The sequence below is a fragment of the Polyodon spathula genome, chromosome 2, assembly GCF_017654505.1.
Source record: "Polyodon spathula isolate WHYD16114869_AA chromosome 2, ASM1765450v1, whole genome shotgun sequence".
Taxonomy (NCBI): Eukaryota; Metazoa; Chordata; class Actinopteri; order Acipenseriformes; family Polyodontidae; genus Polyodon; species Polyodon spathula.
Window position 1 is genome coordinate 67,275,408 of NC_054535.1, and position 19,536 is coordinate 67,294,943.

Below are 19,536 nucleotides of genomic sequence, written 5' to 3' on the forward strand. Positions count from 1 at the left end.
GACTGTATTGATAATATTGAAGTCTTCCAAAATACAGAAAAATATAATAACACAATTTCAATAAGAAACATACATACATTAACAGATACAGGTAGTGGACAAAAAAATTGAAACACCTGGATAAATGACGGGCAACAAGTATATTGAAAGTAAGGACTTCCACACAGGTGTCGCTCATGCGTTAATTAAGCAAATAACATCCCAGCATGCTTAGGGTCATGTATAAAAATGCTGGTTGCCTACAGTTATGGCTAGCATGGCTGCCAGAGGAGACCTCAGTGACTTTGAAAGAGAGGTGATTGTTGGCACGCGTTTGGCAGGAGCTTCAGTAACCAAGACAGCTCAACTTGCTAATGATTCACGAGCAACAGTGTCTAAGCTGATGGTGGCATGGAATTCTGAGGGAAAGACATCATCAGCAAAGAGCAACAGTGGACAGAAGTGCATACTCCAGGATCGTGATATCCATGCATTAATTCAAAGTGCAAGACAAAACAGGTGAGCAACTGCACATCAATTGACTACAAATGTCAACCTGGGGCACGAGCAGCCAATTTCATCAAAAACGGTTCACTGAGAACTCCACAGCGCGGGATATCATAGTCGGGTTGCAGTGCACAAACCGCTTATCACACCTGGCTTTGCATGACTGTGAGTCCAGTGGTGCAAAGAGCACAGGCAATGGACTACCAAGCAATAGAGAAATGTGATATGCTCAGATGAATCATCCTTCACCATGTTCTCATCAAATGGACGAGTGCACGTGTGGCACCAACCTAAAGAACTCTACAGCCCTGAGTGCTTGGTTCCAACAGTGAAGGGTTCTGGTGGTTCTGTAATGTTGTGGGGCGCATTTTCCTGGCAAGGTCAATGCTAATCGCTATGGTACTAAGTGATCATCTTCACTCCATGTTGCAGCATTTCTTTCCTGCCGGGGGGGGGGGGGTCTTCCAGGATGACAGTGCCCCCATCCACAGAGCACGTGTGGTCGCCCAATAGTTTGATGATCATGACACTGACGTTATCCATATGTCATGGCTTTCTCAGTCACCAGATCTGAACCCAATCGAGCATTTACGGGATATTCTGGAACGACGCCCGAGACAGCGTTTTCCACCTCCATCAACCAGGTGTGAGTTGATTGACTTTCTGGTGTAAGAATGGTGTCGCATCCCTCCTGAATTCCAGATGCTGGTATGCTACGGCACATACAGGCTGTACTGGCCGCACGTGGTGGCCCAACGCCCTATTAAGCGACTTTCCATTTTTTTGTCCACTACCTGTATTTACATATGAAAAGCAATAACTTACTTTAATTTAGTGGTGCATTGCTTCACAATATCCATGGATAAAAAAAAAAAGGTCTTGTTATATTGTTTTACTATTTCATCATCAACCACCTCAAAACCAAAATATTTCTATACTTCACTGCACACAGACCGGGGTTGTTAATTTTCTAGCCAATCTGGAAGTAACTGAATCTTCAGTTGCTCTGAGTATAAATGCTGGCTCATGACACCACTAAAGATAGTAAGTACGGTGTTATGCTGAATTTTGCATTATTTTGAGATATGTTTTGATTTAGTAAAAGTACGTATCTTTTAGAAAATCGAAAGTTCACATTTTAAAAATATATTAATAGTGTAAGTAATCACACAGACAAAATGCAAATGAACCACTGACGCATTTGCAGACTGTAAAACTTAAAAGAATTGCCTGTCTCCAATACGCACCAGGTCTCCTGGCAAACACTGTAAATAAATGCTGAGTCTCTATTAAATGCTGTCAATGCCATTGAAACCAGGAAGATGAGGAGCACCTTGAGCATAATGAATTACTAATAAGTGACAGCAATGAAAGTGACGCTCAGGATTAATAAATAACAGCAACAAAAATAACTAGAACTGCCAGGCAGTTTTACGGCTCCCAAGCCCCAGTATCAGTACCTGTCTAAGCGTGTTTAGTTCTCAATATGTCCTCAAATAATCACCAAGTCTCCAATACGCTCCCAGTCTCCTGTCAAATACTGTACATCAGAGGCGTTTAAGTGAAGTTTTACAGTATCTCAAAAGAATCTGCATGCAAATAGCGTTTGGTACCTAAATACCAATCAAGGGAATAAAATGGTTAAATAATACTTTAGTGTGTGGCGTCTGCCTACGAGACTGACAATGATTGGTATGTACAGTGCTTATATCTTAATGTAAAATAAACTTGATTATACTGTTTGTATTTCACAATAAAAAGTCTGCGAGTATACATGAATTTTTTTAAACTCCCATGATATCGCAATATGGAAATTATCATTGATATTGTTGCCCACCCCTAATATATATATATATTTAATTTAAATCCTACCAATGTCGATTTGCAATAAAATTGGACACATTGCATGGGCTTGCAAAGCACAGAGACCAACCACTGCATCACCGCGGATACGATCGTCACAGACAAGTACCTGTTATTTGGCAAAGAAGGACTCACTGAACTGGCTGGTGTTACAGGCTACAATGAACAAACCGTCCCAGAGGATTGTGAGAAGCCAGGACTTTCCAAAACGGACCGGGCTGTGTCAGTATGTAAAGCCATACTATGTCATGTTAAAAATTAATGATGTGCTTACTAAAATGGAGGTTGATACAGGTGCAGCAATGTCTGTAATTTCAGAAAAACTGTAGAAGAGAAAATTTAAAGGAGTAAAAATAATGCCAGCCACACACACATAGCTTAAGCACATACACTTTACAGGTACTTGAGTTATTGGGAACTAACAAACACGTGAAGTTAGAAGTGGGGATGGTTGGCTAAATTAAAGCTGTTGTTATCAAAAGAGAATGGGCTAGCACTCTTGGTCAGAAACTGTAAACTGTAGAAATAAATTGAACTGGTCCAAAGCAAACAGCTTAACAGATGCTGTGGGAAAATGTTGTGAAAAATACTCTGCTGTATTTAGTCCTCCTTCTGGGCTGCTGAAAGGCTGGTGCAGAGCCTTAAAAAAAAGCTCTGGATAAAAATGTACATTCAGGGTGGTCACTACAGCACTGTGTGGCACATTTTCTGTTTAATTATAGGAACACACCACAACAGGAAAAACACTTGCAAAATTGTTTCTGAAAAGACAGGTTCGTACTAGACTGTCCCTGATTAGACCAAATTTCGCAAGTGGTATTGAAAGTCAGACATTGGGGGAATATGAGAAAAGAGACAGGCATCAGACAGGACTTGAGGATATTCTACCCAGGATAGGTGGTACTAGTAAGAAATGACATAGGGGAGAAAAGTGGAGTCAAGGTGTGGTAATGCGAGTTTTGGATCCTGTAACATACTTGGTTGATGTAAATGGAAAATGCAATTAAACTCATGTGAACCAAATGACTGAGAAGTGTAGTCAGGAGCTAGCTTGCTCAGACTGGGATGGGTAAACAACTGGAAATAATACCAGAGCTGGCAATTGAAGGGAATACACAGATTCAAAACCACGACCCTTCAGAGCACATTACAGAATCTATTACTTCTAATGAAGGGGGAAATTGTAGGCCAAAAAGAGTAATCAAACCTCCTGTTAGGTTAAATCTGTAAATGAGGAAAAAAGGTTTGTTTGGTATATATGTTACGGGCAAATCACTCCCTCCGTTCTTTCACTCCTGTTATGAGTGACAGGCAGACCTTCGGAACAAGGAATTAACATGAGAAACCCCAGTGACACTTGCATAGTACCATTGGCAACAGCCAGACAGGAATCGAGATATATATAAAACCATGGAGCAATATAACCTGCTGCATGGGAACAAAAATTAAGAGAAACCCCATTGACACTTGCGCATAAAAAGTACAGTTTACAATAATTATAATTACAATAATAATAATAGAGTTGTATTGAACTGTCCGATCAGACAGATAAATGCAGTTACTGGGTGGAACGTGAATGAGAGGTGGAATGTTGTATGAATATATATATATATATATATATATATATATATATATATATATATATATATATATATATATATATATATATATATATATATATCAGTGACGAGGAGTGTAGTGTTGTGTTTAATGCAATGTTATTGTAATACATTTTCCTAACCTGACTGTCTAATGCTGGTGCACACTGCAAAATCTGGTTGTGTATAAAACTGTACAAAATGCACGTTTTTCATTGGGTGCTGTGTTATAACGTTAATAAAAGGACTAAATGTACCTTCAACATTCTGTCTCGTTGATTATACTGTGTTAAATACCATGATGTCACATGTACACAACAGCACATCACAAAATACTATGGGCTGATTTATTAATTGGCGGATCCCGGGCTATTCAATGAAATAACGCTAATAGTGTTTTGAGATTGAATTACTTCTGCAGCAACCGTGTGCATTAAGCATAATAGCAAAACTGTCACAAGCAAAGAAAAGTATCAAATGACAACTGAATAAGATTTAGCACATGTATTACATCTGACTTTATTATTGTGCTATATACACCTGCAGGGGAAACATTGTGCCAAGACAAAGCAGTATTGTCTGTACTGACATTAATCACGGTGGCATTTGTGCTACTCCGCCTGAGCTCCTGTTGCACCTGTATCTCACAACATTGTCACACGTACAACAAGCTCTTCTTCTTCTTCTTCTTATCATCATCATCATCATCATCATCATCATCATCATCATCATCATCATCATCATCATCATCATCATCATCATCATCATCGCTAAATTGCAGTTGGTTGAATGTACATCTTTTTCATAATCATGATCATCTGGCATTTCCTTCAAAAGAACAGTGTTTTTACGACAATTACTTGTGCTGTTTCGGAATGTTATGTTTCTTCGGCAATGATTTGATGTTGTAAGCACCACATAAACCAAAATAACACATGACAACAGCACGATCACATCATGTGAATTATTCTCCATGTTCGGCATGATGGAAAACGTTTTCCCAGAGAGAACTTATGTACTTGTAATCAGCAAGACAGTCAAGTGCGTTTGAAAAAGTGCAACTCTAGTCTGGATGAAGCTGCAACTGAACCAAACAAAGGAATCTGAATGCACTTTAAAAGAAACTCATGTTCACTTTAACTGTTCTTGTGTGAAACGAACCGAAGCAAGCTTGAAAAAATTGTGTTTGCAAGTGAACCACGATTCGAACAGTTTGTTTGCAAATGAACTAAGTCCACATTTCTCTACATGGATAAAGACATGATGACAGTTGTCACTACAGAACTTACAAATCAGAACTAAAAACCTTACTCTGGTATCACTGGTGTTGTAATTTGAACCAGTGGGCACACTGCCGTCTCACCCAGACAGCAATCACAGCAACATTATAATTTGCGTTGCTCATGTGAAGGAGCTCGCTCAGAGGCATGTTTGCACACATGTTCTGTGGTGAGTGAAATAATCAAAATATGTACTAGTTAGGGGAATGTAAATATGGTATGTATGAGAAGTGTTGTTAAATAAGAGAATTTTTAGGTTTTGCACCAAGCACCATGGTATTGGATTAGGCCCATCAAACAAAATGAGGTTGACACACCTGCTCTAAACAGCGTGAAGACAGCCTAACTTCGTTTTTTACAGTACCCACTCTAATCTATTTGTTAAAAAGCAGAATAAATGAAAGACATGCTCCCCCTTAGCTTTTAGAGACAACACCGCTAAAACTTTCCCAGACTTTGTTCACTTCCTCTGGTGAAGTTTATTTAACCTGCCACCATTTTGTAGATTCACTCCCTTTACATAAAGGTACTAGGATCCGACTTGAGACTTTAAACTCTGTTTGCAGCACAAGGACTTTTTTGTGGTGCAAGACAGGATCCTATACCTGCTGTACAATGAGCAACGGGCTTTGCCAGGGCTGAAGTTGAAACACAATCTAGTCAGAAATGTTAGAGGAACTAGTAGGATTTACGTAATGTTTCTTTTCCCTTTTTCTAACCTGACTGGATCGCAGTTTCTTTATCTCCAGCTGGCTCATTCCTTGTGATAGGGCCTCTTTTTTGGCAATAATCTCCTCTCTCTTCTTCAGCTCATCTTCGAGCTCGGCTAAAGTCTGTCGTTGCCAAAGAACCTTTTCAACTTCATCATCAAGCAATTTCCGCTGCCTTTCTAATCTCCAAACAACAAAAATATTTAATAATATATGTATTTATCCATGCACTGTATCTTTAAAAAAAAAATATTGTTTTTGCAAATACATTTTTCACACATAGAATCCAAAACATTATCTCATATGTATGGTAATTTAACAAACATCACTAAATCAACCAATTAATGTTTTCTTCATGACCAAATTCAAAGCTTCAAAGAAAAAAATTGCTATGCTAGTCTAAAGCCAGGTATGTGAGAAGTAAAATACTTATTGGTAGGGTACAGAATGTTGGAAAGTCAGTCACTTTATTATCCGTCTGTCGTTAATAACACAGTATGCATTATGACTGAATAATTAGTTCTTTAAGGCTACCATTGACCTGAATAGTTATCAAAATTGTATTTGTTAATCACAATTCACATTTTCTGCAGGACAACTGCAAGTAATAATAATGGGCTAGTACCTGCTGTTCATCCGGAGTGTTGACAGCACGTTTCCTTCTTTTAAATGCAACTATTTCTTTGGTTTTCAGTCTCAGAATTTTCTGTTGCTGCTCTGTCTTTAACTGCAGATCCTGGAAGATAATAATAAAATAATGGTGACCACAAATAAGATGCTGCACAACTAGTTCTTTAGGGAACCACAGACACAGTATTTCAGACAAACTGTATAAATCAAGAATGTATCGCTACTTGTCACTCATTAAAAAAAGTAACAAATATTCCCCGCCAAAAATTTTATGCAAATTTGGGAAAGTTGCAAAGAACAAAGTTAATTGATTGTTTCTCTGCTTATTTATTTATTTACTTACTTTTATACGCTGCTGTTCCCTGTATATCTCTGCCTCCAGTTTTTTCTTTTTTTCAGTCTCCTCCCTCAGTTTTTTGTGAAGCTGGGTTTGTTGCTGTTTCATGTGGTCCACGTTCTGCTCCAGCTCAGTCAGCCAGTTCTCAGTCTGAGATGACAGAGATGTCAGCTTCTTTGTGTCTTGCTGCTTCTTCTGCAGCACCTGTCAGACATGAGAAATTATTCAAACTAACACTCTCCAAATTTATGTATCATTATCACATACGAAAACTAGGTCAGGAAATGTCCATCTATTTGTCATTTGATTACTCTCACCGAGCAATCGATAAATCCATCAGTTGTATACACTGTGTACCCAATCTAGAAGGCAACCATATCAACAACAGAGCATGTTATTTAACTGAAAACTTAGAAAACTAAAGACGCTTTGTCTCCATGCTGAAACGGCGATACAACCCAATTGCCACTGTTTTTAATCCGGACAGAAAATGTTATTTATTAGATTTTAGTTTTCTTACATTATTAAGAATATCTCAGCTGTAACAAGCAAATGTTTCTGACAACAGACTATTGTAAAGAAAACAGTTGATACAAACTAGATAACTGTGACGGTGATTTGTAAACTGAACACACCTGCACTTTGAGCTTAGCTGTATCCACCTTCTTGCGAAACTCTTTCTGTAGCCTGACTATCTCTGTACCGTCCTGAACCTCTCTGCTCTCCAGCTCCTGCAGTTGTTTCTGGGTCTCTGCCAGCTCCTTCTTGGCCTGGTCAGCCTCCTGTTCCAAGTAAGCAATCTTCATGGAATAGTATTTGTTCACCTCCTGGGCATCTTTACCTGAAAGCATTGGATCAGAATACAGCTGAAGTTTTATTGTGCATTTCTCCCTTAAATAAGTACTAGTTACAACAAGTTTCAACCAGTTAGACTGTTCACGTTTTTTAAAATGGAGGCCACCAAAAAGAGACAGATAGATAGATAGATAGATAGATAGATAGATAGATAGATCAAATGAACAAAAATATACATTCACCTGTTTTCACTAATTCTTTGATAAGTTCCTCCTTCATTCTGATATTAAGCGCTAGTTTCTTTGTCTTCTGCTTGGCTTCTGTAAGTCTTAATTCAGCATCCTTTAGATTATGTAGATTTAGAGTTTGGCTTTGTCTGAGGCTTGCTTCCTCTGCCAAGGCTGTCTCAAGCTCATCCCCTACAAAACAAACATTATTGTTTTTGTTTTTCTAAATTTACAACTACTGAGTGTAAATAGTTATGGATGATATAAATTATTTTAAACATATGTCATAAAAAAAATTGAATTTAGCATTTTTAAAGAATAACCGGTTTAGAATATCCCCCTGCCTTTTATATTAAATAAATAAATACGTTTTTATATCCAAGAGTGCTTACCTGTAGTATGTATAGTCTCAGGATCATTCTCGTTCTGGATATTGTTCTTTTTATGGTTAATGAACAAATCGCAGCAGTTCAGCTCAGTAACTAATGGAGTCTGTCTCAGAGTCCAGGTATGACTGATAGAACGCCTAGTAAAAGCAGTTTATTTAGGTGACCTGATCTGTACATAATTTTTCCTTTTGTACACATGTCCTTAAAACCAGTATCTAAGTCATTTGTAGGTTTATCAGAGTGGATACTAAAGTAGGCATTGTCCTTGTCTCTACAGACACTTGTTTTCTTCTAAACTTCACATGTGGCAGCAAGATCCAAGGTATTACAAATTTACTGGCAAGACACACTGGACACTTTGAACTTCTAAGTCAGTGTTTACAAATGCAATGCCAGCATTCGTTATTAAGTACAGCAGGTTTTTCCTGTTGAACAATACTGCCTGTTTGTTTATATATTGTTTTTAAATCATTGTGGCAAATACACAGTAGTTTTGAGTTCGGTCAATTAAGGTTTTAGCACCCTACTAACAGTATGGTACAATCAAAAGTGCATTCTTATTTCTCAGAATATGGTCCTAAAAAAAGGAAAAGGGTACAAAGAAACATCACAAGCATTACCCACAGAAGTTTAAGTTGGGAGAGAGAATGAATCTTAATAAAGAAGCTGCATTGCAGATAGACAATTCCTATAAAGGGCAGACGGAATGGCCTTGGTTTAATTAAACTCGTTTACATGTCTAGCCCTAAAAAGGAACTGACCTGAATGACAACTTCCCTCCTTTTTCCATCTCATCATCCTTTTCTTCTTCCTCGCTGCTATCGGAAATCCCGTGGCACAGAACCCCATTTTGCTCCTCAATTTGTGCTAGCAGCATCTGGCTTTGGGTTCTGAATGCTGCCATTACTCTTTCCAGGGAGTATGCAGGGGGGCTGGTGTGCACCTGTGCAACAAACATGCCGACCCATTAAATTTCATATGGACCAATATTTATTGCATGCGGGACGATATTTATTTGGATTTAATGAACAAGTTAATTGTTCCAAATACTCATTGAACTATCTTTTTTTTTTCATTGCAAAAAAAATTGTCCTATTATAGACTTTACTGTAACTTTCAATAATCATGACTTAAAAAAAGAGGTGTGACTGATTCTGAATAGATCTCCAGCATGTCAGGAAAACTGTTTTAGAAAATGTAGTTAAATTAAAAAATATAGATGAAGAGATTGCAGCTGTGGAAAAGTAATTTGAGTCAATTACAGTTAGAAAAAGACATCTTAAACTAATGACAATCCCACTTTTTTTATGCATTAGTGTACCTTTCTGGTGTCTGGCCTGGGGATATTCTGAAAAGAGTCTGGCTGGTGTTTGTTACTTAGGGGAACACTGTAAGGTCTTTTGGAAGCGGTCACGAAGGCTGCTGCATCTGCAGCACCATTCACACAAATACAGGACTTGCTCTGCTTGATGTTCAGTAATCCTTCCCTCAGTTGATCTATTATTAGTTGCTTTGGCCTTCATCATTTATTAGCTCCTACCCCACAAATCAGCTAGTAAAACTCCAGTTTTACCTGTATCCATTGTTTGCTATCTTCATCTTCCTCATTCTCCTGGAGGGGTGACTTAACCTGAGCTTGTAATTCCTTTATTTCAGCTTCTTTCTGAATGAAAACTTCTTCATCTGTAGTCAAGGCATCCTTAAAAAAAGATATAAATTGCCAAACATTAGTCATTGAGGACTTTTGAGGCACTGGAAAATATCATTAGATTTTGTAAACTTGTGCAAACATTGTAATATTTTACTTTACTCCACTACAACAACGCAGTTTCTCATTTTAGGTCACTACTCCAGTAAACACCAAATCTGAACAGAAAAGAATAGTCTATATTGTGCATAATGTATCCGAGCATCTTGTTGTCCTTTTTATAGCTTCCCCACATTGTCTAGATGAAGATATATCTGAGTCAACAAAAACTCCTAGGTCTTTTTCATAGATTCCTTCTCCAATTTCTCCCATATGATATTTATAATGCACATTTTTATTTCCTGCGTGCAGTACCTTACACTTTTCTCTATTAAATGTCATTTGCCATGTGTCTGCCCAGTTCTGAATCTTGTCTAGATCATTTTGAATGACCTTTGCTGCTGCAACAGTGTTTGCCACTCCTCCTATTTTTGTGTCGTCTGTGAATTTAACAAGTTTGCTTACTATAACAAAGTCTAAATCATTAATGTAGATTAGGAATAGCAGAGGACTTAATACTGATCCCTGTGGTACTCCACTGGTTACCACACTCCATTCTGAGGTTTCTCCTCTAATCAGTACTTTCTGTTTTCTACATGTTAACCACTCCCTAATCCATGTACATGTATTTCCTTGAATCCCTACTGTGTTCAGTTTGAGAATTCATCTTTTGTGCGGGACTTTGTCAAAAGCTTTCTGGAAATCGAAATAAACCATGTCATATGCTTTGCAATTATCCATTATCGATGTTGCATCCTCAAAAAAATCAAGCAGGTTAGTTAGACATGATCTCCCTTTCCTAAAACCATGTTGACTGTCTCTCAGGATACTGTTACCATATAGGTAATTTTCCATTTTGGATCTTATTATAGTTTCCATAAGTTTGCATATAATAGAAGTCAGGCTTACTGGTCTGTAATTACTGGTTCAGTTTTGTTTCCCTTTTTGTGGATCGGTATTACGTTTGCAATTTTCAAGTCTGTCGGTACAAGAGACTGTTGCATGATCTTGGTTAGCGGTTTGTAAATAACTTATTTCATTTCTTTGAGTACTATTGGGATTAGCTAACAAATTTGTTTTTTATTGCATTTTGTGGGGTCTAATTTGAGACCACCAAACTTCATAAAGTGAAAGGGCATGAAAGAATAACAAATTAGCCTACATTACAACCAAGACCCTTTATTTTCTTCTAGAATGCTCTCTCTCTCTCTCTCTCTCACTATATATATATATATATATATATATATATATATATATATATATATATATAGGATATATATATATATATATATATATTTATAAAGGTGTTGACACACAATTTTAACGTGTTGACAACAAAGTAAAATTGTACAGAAAGCTGAAAAGCTATGTATTTGGTTGTCAGGTTTTAATTGAAGCTTTTCCTGCTAAGGGAGGGTTTAATATCATGTACAGTGAAATTATTACAAACTGGAAATTTGATAAGAATCAAACTGAGTATGAAGTCAAAGTATTAAAATAACTGGTACTGTACTACTCTTGTTTTGTATGTTGCTATGGTCACTACAGTAAAGTTCAAAAGTTTACCATCAAAATAGGAATCAGAAAATAGGGCTTGAACGATTCCTTGTAAGCACTTTAAAGCTAAATTATAATTTTAAAAAGAAAATCTTAATGGCGGCAAAAGCCAGTTTTTTAGAATGTCATATGTTTATTTTCAGTGATGCCTCTATTTGTAAAACATGTACCCGTGTTTCCCTTTTCATCCTCTCTGATGTGCATGTCTTTGAAAGAAGTTTCAAGTTCCAGCAGGTACCACAGTTCCTCCTTGTAGACTTCTATATAGGACACCTTTACCGTAAAGACTGTAAAAAGTTGTGGTTTTCAGAGATGCTGTGGAAGATTTCCTGGATAGCGTCTGGAATAATGCCTTTCTCTTCATCAGATGAGGAAACTTACAAAGATCAAAAATACTGCAATTACATCAGACTGTACAGCATATGGTTTCCTTCCATTTAAAATGTTTCATGCATGTAATACAACAATGCAAAAAAATAAAAATAATTTAAAAAATCAGCATCAGGAAGTTCTTGTATAATGTATTTTTAAAGTGCTACATATTCTTGCATTAAGGAGGCCCCGTTGCTGCAGAGCAAGATAGTAGTAACAAACACACCATTGAGGTATATAAGGGGTTATTGCCATGCTAAGAACAGTTCCTCACATTTTTATTTTGTGTTTCATTTTCTGGTTTTAGAATTGTGTATGCTGTGGAATGTCGTATATATCCAGCCATAAAGCTAATGAAGTCTCAAAAAAAATTAAAAAAAAGTAAAATCTCAGTAATTTATAGGTAATTTAATAGGTTATAAGGTATAAATTAAAAAAAATACACGAATGCCTTTATGTGGTCCGTTACAACTATTTTTGGTCTGGTGCAGCATGTTCCAACCATATACAGCAGCAATACTTTTCTGCATGCAAATGGATCCTGACACACATCCTGGACTGTGATTGTTAATACTTGCTACATCTAAAGACATCTCAATGTAGACCTGCTCCACAAAGGTGATCATGATTTCAGCACTCAACAACATGACCTCCGCCGATGGTGTGTGTCTTTCTTGATCCAGTCTGCCCGTAATCAAACACTGTGACAAACCTGCTGATTGTGGAGGATCTCCTTTGGAAGCAGAGGCCTTATTCGCACAGCGACCTTGGCAGGAATCTCTTCCATGATGATTGTGTGACATCAAAGATAACTCTGATAATGTTCTGCATAATATGTGGTATTCTAAATGTTATAAAAGTAAAACATACTGCATGTTATGTACCGTAGTACAGGTAGAACAAATATGTATCAGACCTGGTACTTAAAGGCAGATTATTAAAATGGTAAAATGATATCCTTTTTAAATTAAATTTTATTTAATTAACGTAGTTTCTCTTTTGGATTCGTCACATTTTACAGTGACAGACATCAGGGCCCTGTTGCATCAAAATACTTTTAAATATTGTATTGCAATTTATTTAACTAAATGGAAAACCGTGTCCTAATTCTATTAATAGAAATTGCATGCTGCAAGCTGTCAAATATTTTGCTCATGAGCGAGTGATTGCATGTTACTGGACCCCCACGACAATCACTATATAGCTTATTTTAACTTTTCGTAATCTTTTATATCGATGGACTGTTAAATTATTTGTTTCAATGTTCTTACTACACAAACATTGTGCATACATACATCCATCTGATTTATACATTGTATGTATTTGCCTAACCGTTTATTAAGCGGTCATCTGTTTTTTTTTTTTTTTACATTTACAAAACTGTCTGTCTTACCAGCATCCGTGTTCCCTTCAGTTTGCAGGATGATTTGTAAAACATGTTGTGGACAGATGTTTACCAAATATACAGTAATCTTTTTTTTTTTTTTTCAAAACGATGACCCACCAAATCCTTATGTCAGCAGAAACAGGCGACGCTATTTTTGTTGGTGAAGGAGATTACGTCTCTGATATGCCATTACTACCCTTTCTGCTTCGATTCTCTTTATTGTTTTTCACCATTACCTGGCAACCACTTAAAGTTACTGGCTGCGTTCACGTACACATATTTTCCTAATGCTGCGCAGATTTTGCGCAAAACCGGTTCAACTTTGCCATCTGTGCAAACTCATCCGGAAAAGACGTCATCAGGGCACGCATCTCCAGAGCGTGGTTTCTGCGCAGATCTCGTATCTCCTGACAGGTACTGCGCTGGAGCAACCACGGCTTCAAACAAGAGGGAACAGGGTCGAAAACCACAGATATAAATAGTCATTAAACAGCCTTTGGAGAAATAGAAACACCCGATACCATTTTATAAAATGTTATGTAATAAAAGCAGAAATGTAAAATTATGATTTTCTAAAAGTGGAAAGTCTAAGGAGAGTATGTTAGAATGTTCAACTCAATCGGCTTCCATGTTTGTTCTCTGCTTTGCGGCAAACCTCCAAATCGTGTCCAAGCTCCGGCTGCACAGACCGTGCCATCAGACGCAGACTCCCGTCTGCAATCTATCCGTCAAAAAAGTATCGTGAACGCAGCCACTAACTCAGCCAACAAGTGAGACCCAGAACATTACAGCAATGACAATGTCACACAAGAATAGCACAGCGCCGCCGAGTCGTGAAACTGGTAATTATTTGTATGTTCCTGTAATAGCAAACCCATTGGGCGGGCGGTTCTACTGAACAAAATGGCATTATCTGTAATACGCCTTTTGCTTTATTCTGTTGGTAAAATGATGAAGGTATTTTATTTATGCATTTTTTAAACTGTAGTGTATTTGTAAGTTTTTAGTTTATATTTTAAAATAGGCTCTAACCAATGGTATTCAAGAAAAATCTATTTTGACAATCGAATATGGTTGGTTTAACAAATAATATTAAGATTCAATTCATTAAATAAAATTTTGATTTAAAAAACAAAAACAATCGATCAAACCTATTCAATTTTCTCCAACAAGACATCAACACCAATCCCTCCCCCTGGCCATACCTGACAGATGATATAAAATACTAGTTGCATAAAATGGCACGTTGTTTGCATTCCTATTTGCTGAGTTTGTTCGCTTCACTTAATCACCAACACATCCTCTACCATACTCAGTTAAGGGAAGTTGTTTGTTTACCTAACTTTCAGGTAGTCTTGCACTTTGTGTGTCATTTCCCCTATACAGGGAAATTGACCGTCCCTTTAACATCTTCTTTACCTGCTATAAACCAACTATCTAATTCCCCCAATGACTGACAGGATTTGCAACCAGTGGCCACCAGTGGTTCCAAAGACACTCCTGAGGTAAAATGACACAAAGTGCAACAGAGCACAGCCCTACCATGAATTATCATACTGTAATGCCAAAAATATTTGGTGAATCACACCCATAAAACCTATTTTGCTTCAGAAATGTTGGTGGCCTGTTGCAATATACAAAGTAAAAATGGTTTTTGGCATGATAGCTTTACAGTAACAGAGAGATAACATTGGTGTACTTATTATTATTATTATTATTATTATTATTATTATTACTATTATAAATTCATCAAAACAGACATTTAAAAATAAAATGTAATTGTGTTTGGACTAGTAATAAATGCAGCGAGTGTGGTGGATTGGAATGTGTGCCATTTCCGCATGATGCTCCTTGGCAAAGTACCACAGGTAGAAATCAATAACAGCTGAGTTGACATGTTCCAGTTTGCACCCTTCTCTTTGTTCAGCAATATCCCACAACTGCTGCTTGATCCTCTCAACACACCAAATGGAACAGCCCCGGATTTCCACTTCCCGTCGATCGCCAGATGCCAAAATCACCCCTACAACACACAAAGATTGTGCTTGAAAGTTACCATACACATTTGCAAGAAGTTCCAGTATGTCAGTAAATATACAAAATAATACAATAACCCTGTTATGTTATTATGCCAAAGTATAATGGCTTTGTTGTTTTTTGTGTCTGCTCTCAAGGTGGATATGCAAAAACGGCACATTCTTTTGGTTTCAGAACGTGAATGGTTGAAACACTTTGAACCAGCTACAACAGTTGTGTTATAACCCAAGTAAGATCAGTGTTACAAACCTTCCTTGAGAGTCTTCATTAGCTCACTGGAGTATCTCAGCGCCCCCATGTAGACGAGAGCCTGTGGGACCCGGTAGTCAGCGAACATGGTCAGGTAGCCAATGTCAGGAATGCTGGCCTCTCCTCTTGCTTCCAATATGCCCCAAAAATCTGCCACAAGGATCTGTGCTCTTTTGTAAAAAGCAATTTTTTTACCCTGAAGTAAAAATGGTTGAAATACCAACCAGAAGGATGTTAATAACTTTTTTTTCACTTGAACAGAGGAACTTACATCCAAGTATTGCGTTCCTCCTGCCAATATGCAATGTTAACAGGCTGCAACAATAAAAACTAGATTTGAATCTATTTATATAAAACACAAGTTACAACACAAATACCAGACTGCCACATCTAAAAATGTAATTTTATAGTAAAGTTCCTTCCGACAGTTGAAAAATAAGCTCACCTCGAAAGTAGCTTCGTCTCTGTAAGATGGTATTGTCTCCACAATGAGCTTGATCATTTTTTCAGCGCTGTTACCCCCCTTTCTAATAAACTTAAGGAAAGAGCCATCGTGTTCCAACAGCACTTTTCCAGCCTCGGTAAGGGCTTGATGCCTTTCTTTAATCATGGGCATTGGCACGTTGTTGTCTGAACGCAACACATGCTTCAAATCATCCAAGGTCATGTTTGCAAAATAAGATGCCTCTGTGATTGGAATACCTGAAAAAATACACTATTTCGTTAAAGAGTAAGTTACATTTTCTCATTTATCGTTCCTTACATTTTGTATGAGGTTTGCAGTGGTTCTTTTACAATTAGACAAATGTAGTGTTTTTGTATAAGACTGTTTTATAGTGCTTTGACTGAGTTCAGTGCTCTTCAGTTCTTGTTGCCTGCCACATGTTTACTGTAGGTTAGATCAGTAAAAGTGTCTTTATATTAGTAAGCACCAATCACCATCTAGATCGCTTCTGTTTATTGCCAGCAAAAACAAAAGTGGCAGCTCACTAGATGGTGCTGGCTCTTACTTTACTAAAGACTCTGGTTCATCTAGCCGATATTGCATGCATCTATGGCAGGCAACTGGAAATTAGCTGCCACTCCTGAACTGAGGACGACTGCAAACATCATAAAACAGTAGGGGAAATAAAAATAGATAAAATAAAAACAAAAGTTGAAGCTACTACATTTAAAAACATTACTTATAAGCTTGCCAGGGATGAAAGTGGAACCATGTAGCCAAATAGATACTTCTAGTACCAGTAAAGCTAGGGTATCATGAGCTACACCCCCAACTGTCTTACAATTCTAGGTCATCGATCAGGGAACTAGAACCGACGAGCAAATTCTGAACTCATGGGAAAGCACCTTAACACCGAATTATTGAAAAAATTGCAATAAGATCCACCTATTCATGTTAATGCTGCAAAAAGCAATTTGTGTTGACATGGACAAGACCAAGACATCAGTAGTACAGGATCATCTGCAGTATGACCTCAGTTTCTTTAAAATGATATACAAGTTTACTCTAAAAAGCCAAATCCTGGCTGCAATGTATTACCAGGCCATACTAATTGGTACATTATGTTTTCAATTTAGTTCAAACAAGAGGGAACAGGGTCGAAAACCACTGCAACTTACCTTCATCCATTGCCCTGCTGATAGCAGCACAAAGTGACATATACCCACTGTAAGTTTTATCCTTGTATGTCACCAAACACTGCTCATCATCTTTATCGGGCCAGAAGGAGAAATTAAGAGTGTCCACCACAAACACCCAGTTAACTGCTTCGTCATTCATGCATATCGGAGCCAGTGGGTTCATTTGTTTCCAGCCTTGCGCAGTGAACCCTTCACAGCCTCTTTTAGCATACAGCGTCTCTGCTATCTTCTTAACTCCTTCCTCTTCAATGAATACATCTTTGCTGTTCTCTGCTACACATTTCCCAGATTCTCTTGGAGACAAAGGTGCTTCCATTTTCCTTCCTCTGAAAATCAAGCACGACAGAAACATTCAATGTACCTATGGTTTTGTAAACAGCTGTGGTTACCAATACTGTATTACACTTCTACAAATGTATCGTTAAATTTAATTCTTCCATTTAAAAAACAAACACATTTTTTCTACCTGAAGCCCTTGTTCCAATGGCTTTTAGACATGGTTTCCCAAAATTCAATGTGCACCTTTTTCATGAAAAAAACAAACAAGTATAGCAGTAACATACATTGCCATTCAACATTAGATGTTGCATAATTAACAGTACACAAGGCATATATCAACAGTATGTGCAGAATAGTAAAGATTTAGAATTAGTAATGAAATGTTTCACCTGGGAGCGATGCTCCAGATACATGCACAAATGTAAGTATAACAGAGACAGATGGATGAACTGGACAGACACTAAAAAACTCATCCTCATTAATGTTAATACCAAGTTTTGTGACAATTGGCTAGGTGGTTGTCCAGATACATGACCAGCTCCAGTATATCCCCTTCACATGGGATTCCATCCCTAGTGGGGGATACAGACACTAATAATTTAACTAAGAATTCAAAAGTATTTTGAAAAGTACTAAAAGTACTTTGTTTTGTTGCTATTTCTGTAGGAAACACTTAAATGTGTGGGACACATGCTTTTTTTTATAAAATCTAAACATTTTTAGAAGAAGAAGAAATAATATACCGTATTTGATGGAATAATATCCCAAACTGTTCTGGGAATAGCCATGCTTCAATATGTATAATTTATACAACAACATTTTTTAACCCATATCCACAATATGTGTAAGACAGTGTGTCATATTTAAGTCTCGGTTTAATCTCAATAAAATGCAAGCGTTAAATACTGCGCTGCACTCTACACTGAGACGACCTCTGTCGTGGGCAAACTTTGCACTGGAAAAGAACAAGAGGCAATGTTTATTATACCATTAATCTGCTGATCGAAACTAAATACTTGTGTGCAACCGCATACAGATAACAGCACTAGATAGGGTAACAAAAAAAAGGCTGTTAGACAAAATGTATTACCAATGTAGTGCAAAACACGTTAGTATCTATAACAGTAGCAGTATCTATAGTATTTCGATTCATCATCAACATACATATAATTAGAATTTAGACGGAAAAAAACAGTTTTCATAGTCCTTTAATAAACGTTTTCAAGATTTACGACAAAAGAAACCTAAAAGCACACGTACCATGCACACCACATCTTCCTCTGGCAAAATGGAACTATAGTTTCGGGTTCTCTGTTTCCAGAAGCTTGTAGCTCTGCCCACCACTACAGCTTAATCCTCCAGCCTCTCGATTGGCCCAGGCAATATGTGACTTCGACGTGTTTGGATTGGAGGGCCAGTTGACCAACAGACTACATAATTAACTGTAGCAGTTCTGTTACGCGCACGTTTTGTATTACTTTGATTATGTGTAGTAAAATACAACAAAAACTAACTAAGCCCTACAATCCGGTATTACTACTCTCCCCAGGACTCTCGTCCAGCTAGTTACATCAACAAAGTAAACTGAGAAAAATAAATAAATAATACAAAATAAAAATAAGAAGAGCTCGGGTTCATCGTAGTTCAAATGTTTCTGAAACATTTGTGGTAATCTGTGGTATACCGGTGTAGTGTTAGAAAGCGGTATATCGTCAGAATGTGGTACCAAAACTTGACCCGTGTAAACAGGGAACAGAAAATCAATTTCTCTAAAATGAAACAATTCACCACGAACGAGGCAAAATGAGAAGTCTACCGCACAAGACCCAGTGTATTGCATGTGACAAATATTTGCATACTATTTTCTAATGGTGGAAAAATTTGATAAATTAACGGTACATTACCAACGATATAAAAGACTGGAGAATATGTTCAATTTAACTAAAATG

At 37.3% G+C, this 19,536-nt stretch overlaps 2 protein-coding genes across 8 annotated transcripts; both read right to left on the minus strand.

Annotated features, from left to right (window-relative positions):
- Positions 1 to 4,043: 4,043 nt before the first annotated feature.
- Positions 4,044 to 12,778, minus strand: LOC121326857 (kinesin-like protein KIF27). Its single transcript, XM_041270442.1, has 9 exons — positions 12,704 to 12,778; positions 9,889 to 10,014; positions 9,077 to 9,258; positions 8,319 to 8,467; positions 7,942 to 8,118; positions 7,540 to 7,745; positions 6,911 to 7,108; positions 6,563 to 6,673; positions 4,044 to 4,775 (listed from the first exon to the last, which is right to left on the minus strand). Exons 1-9 carry the CDS (start codon positions 12,776 to 12,778, stop codon positions 4,542 to 4,544), a joined length of 1,458 nt encoding a protein of 485 aa, XP_041126376.1. The 3' UTR covers positions 4,044 to 4,541.
- Positions 9,166 to 18,925, minus strand: c2h9orf64 (chromosome 2 C9orf64 homolog). Of its 7 annotated transcripts, XM_041227023.1 has the most exons (10): positions 17,775 to 17,826; positions 17,288 to 17,634; positions 16,110 to 16,366; positions 15,936 to 15,979; positions 15,665 to 15,834; positions 13,385 to 15,401; positions 12,704 to 12,835; positions 11,790 to 11,995; positions 9,889 to 10,014; positions 9,166 to 9,258 (listed from the first exon to the last, which is right to left on the minus strand). In XM_041227023.1, exons 1-6 carry the CDS (start codon positions 17,804 to 17,806, stop codon positions 15,169 to 15,171), a joined length of 1,083 nt encoding a protein of 360 aa, XP_041082957.1. In that variant the 5' UTR covers positions 17,807 to 17,826; the 3' UTR covers positions 9,166 to 9,258; positions 9,889 to 10,014; positions 11,790 to 11,995; positions 12,704 to 12,835; positions 13,385 to 15,168. The 7 variants fall into 7 exon arrangements, with proteins under 7 accessions (XP_041082957.1, XP_041082991.1, XP_041082966.1 ...); XM_041227057.1 differs by lacking the exon at positions 17,775 to 17,826 and adding an exon at positions 18,848 to 18,925 and having other exon boundaries at positions 12,704 to 15,401; XM_041227032.1 differs by lacking the exon at positions 12,704 to 12,835 and having other exon boundaries at positions 13,496 to 15,401.
- Positions 18,926 to 19,536: the final 611 nt, after the last annotated feature.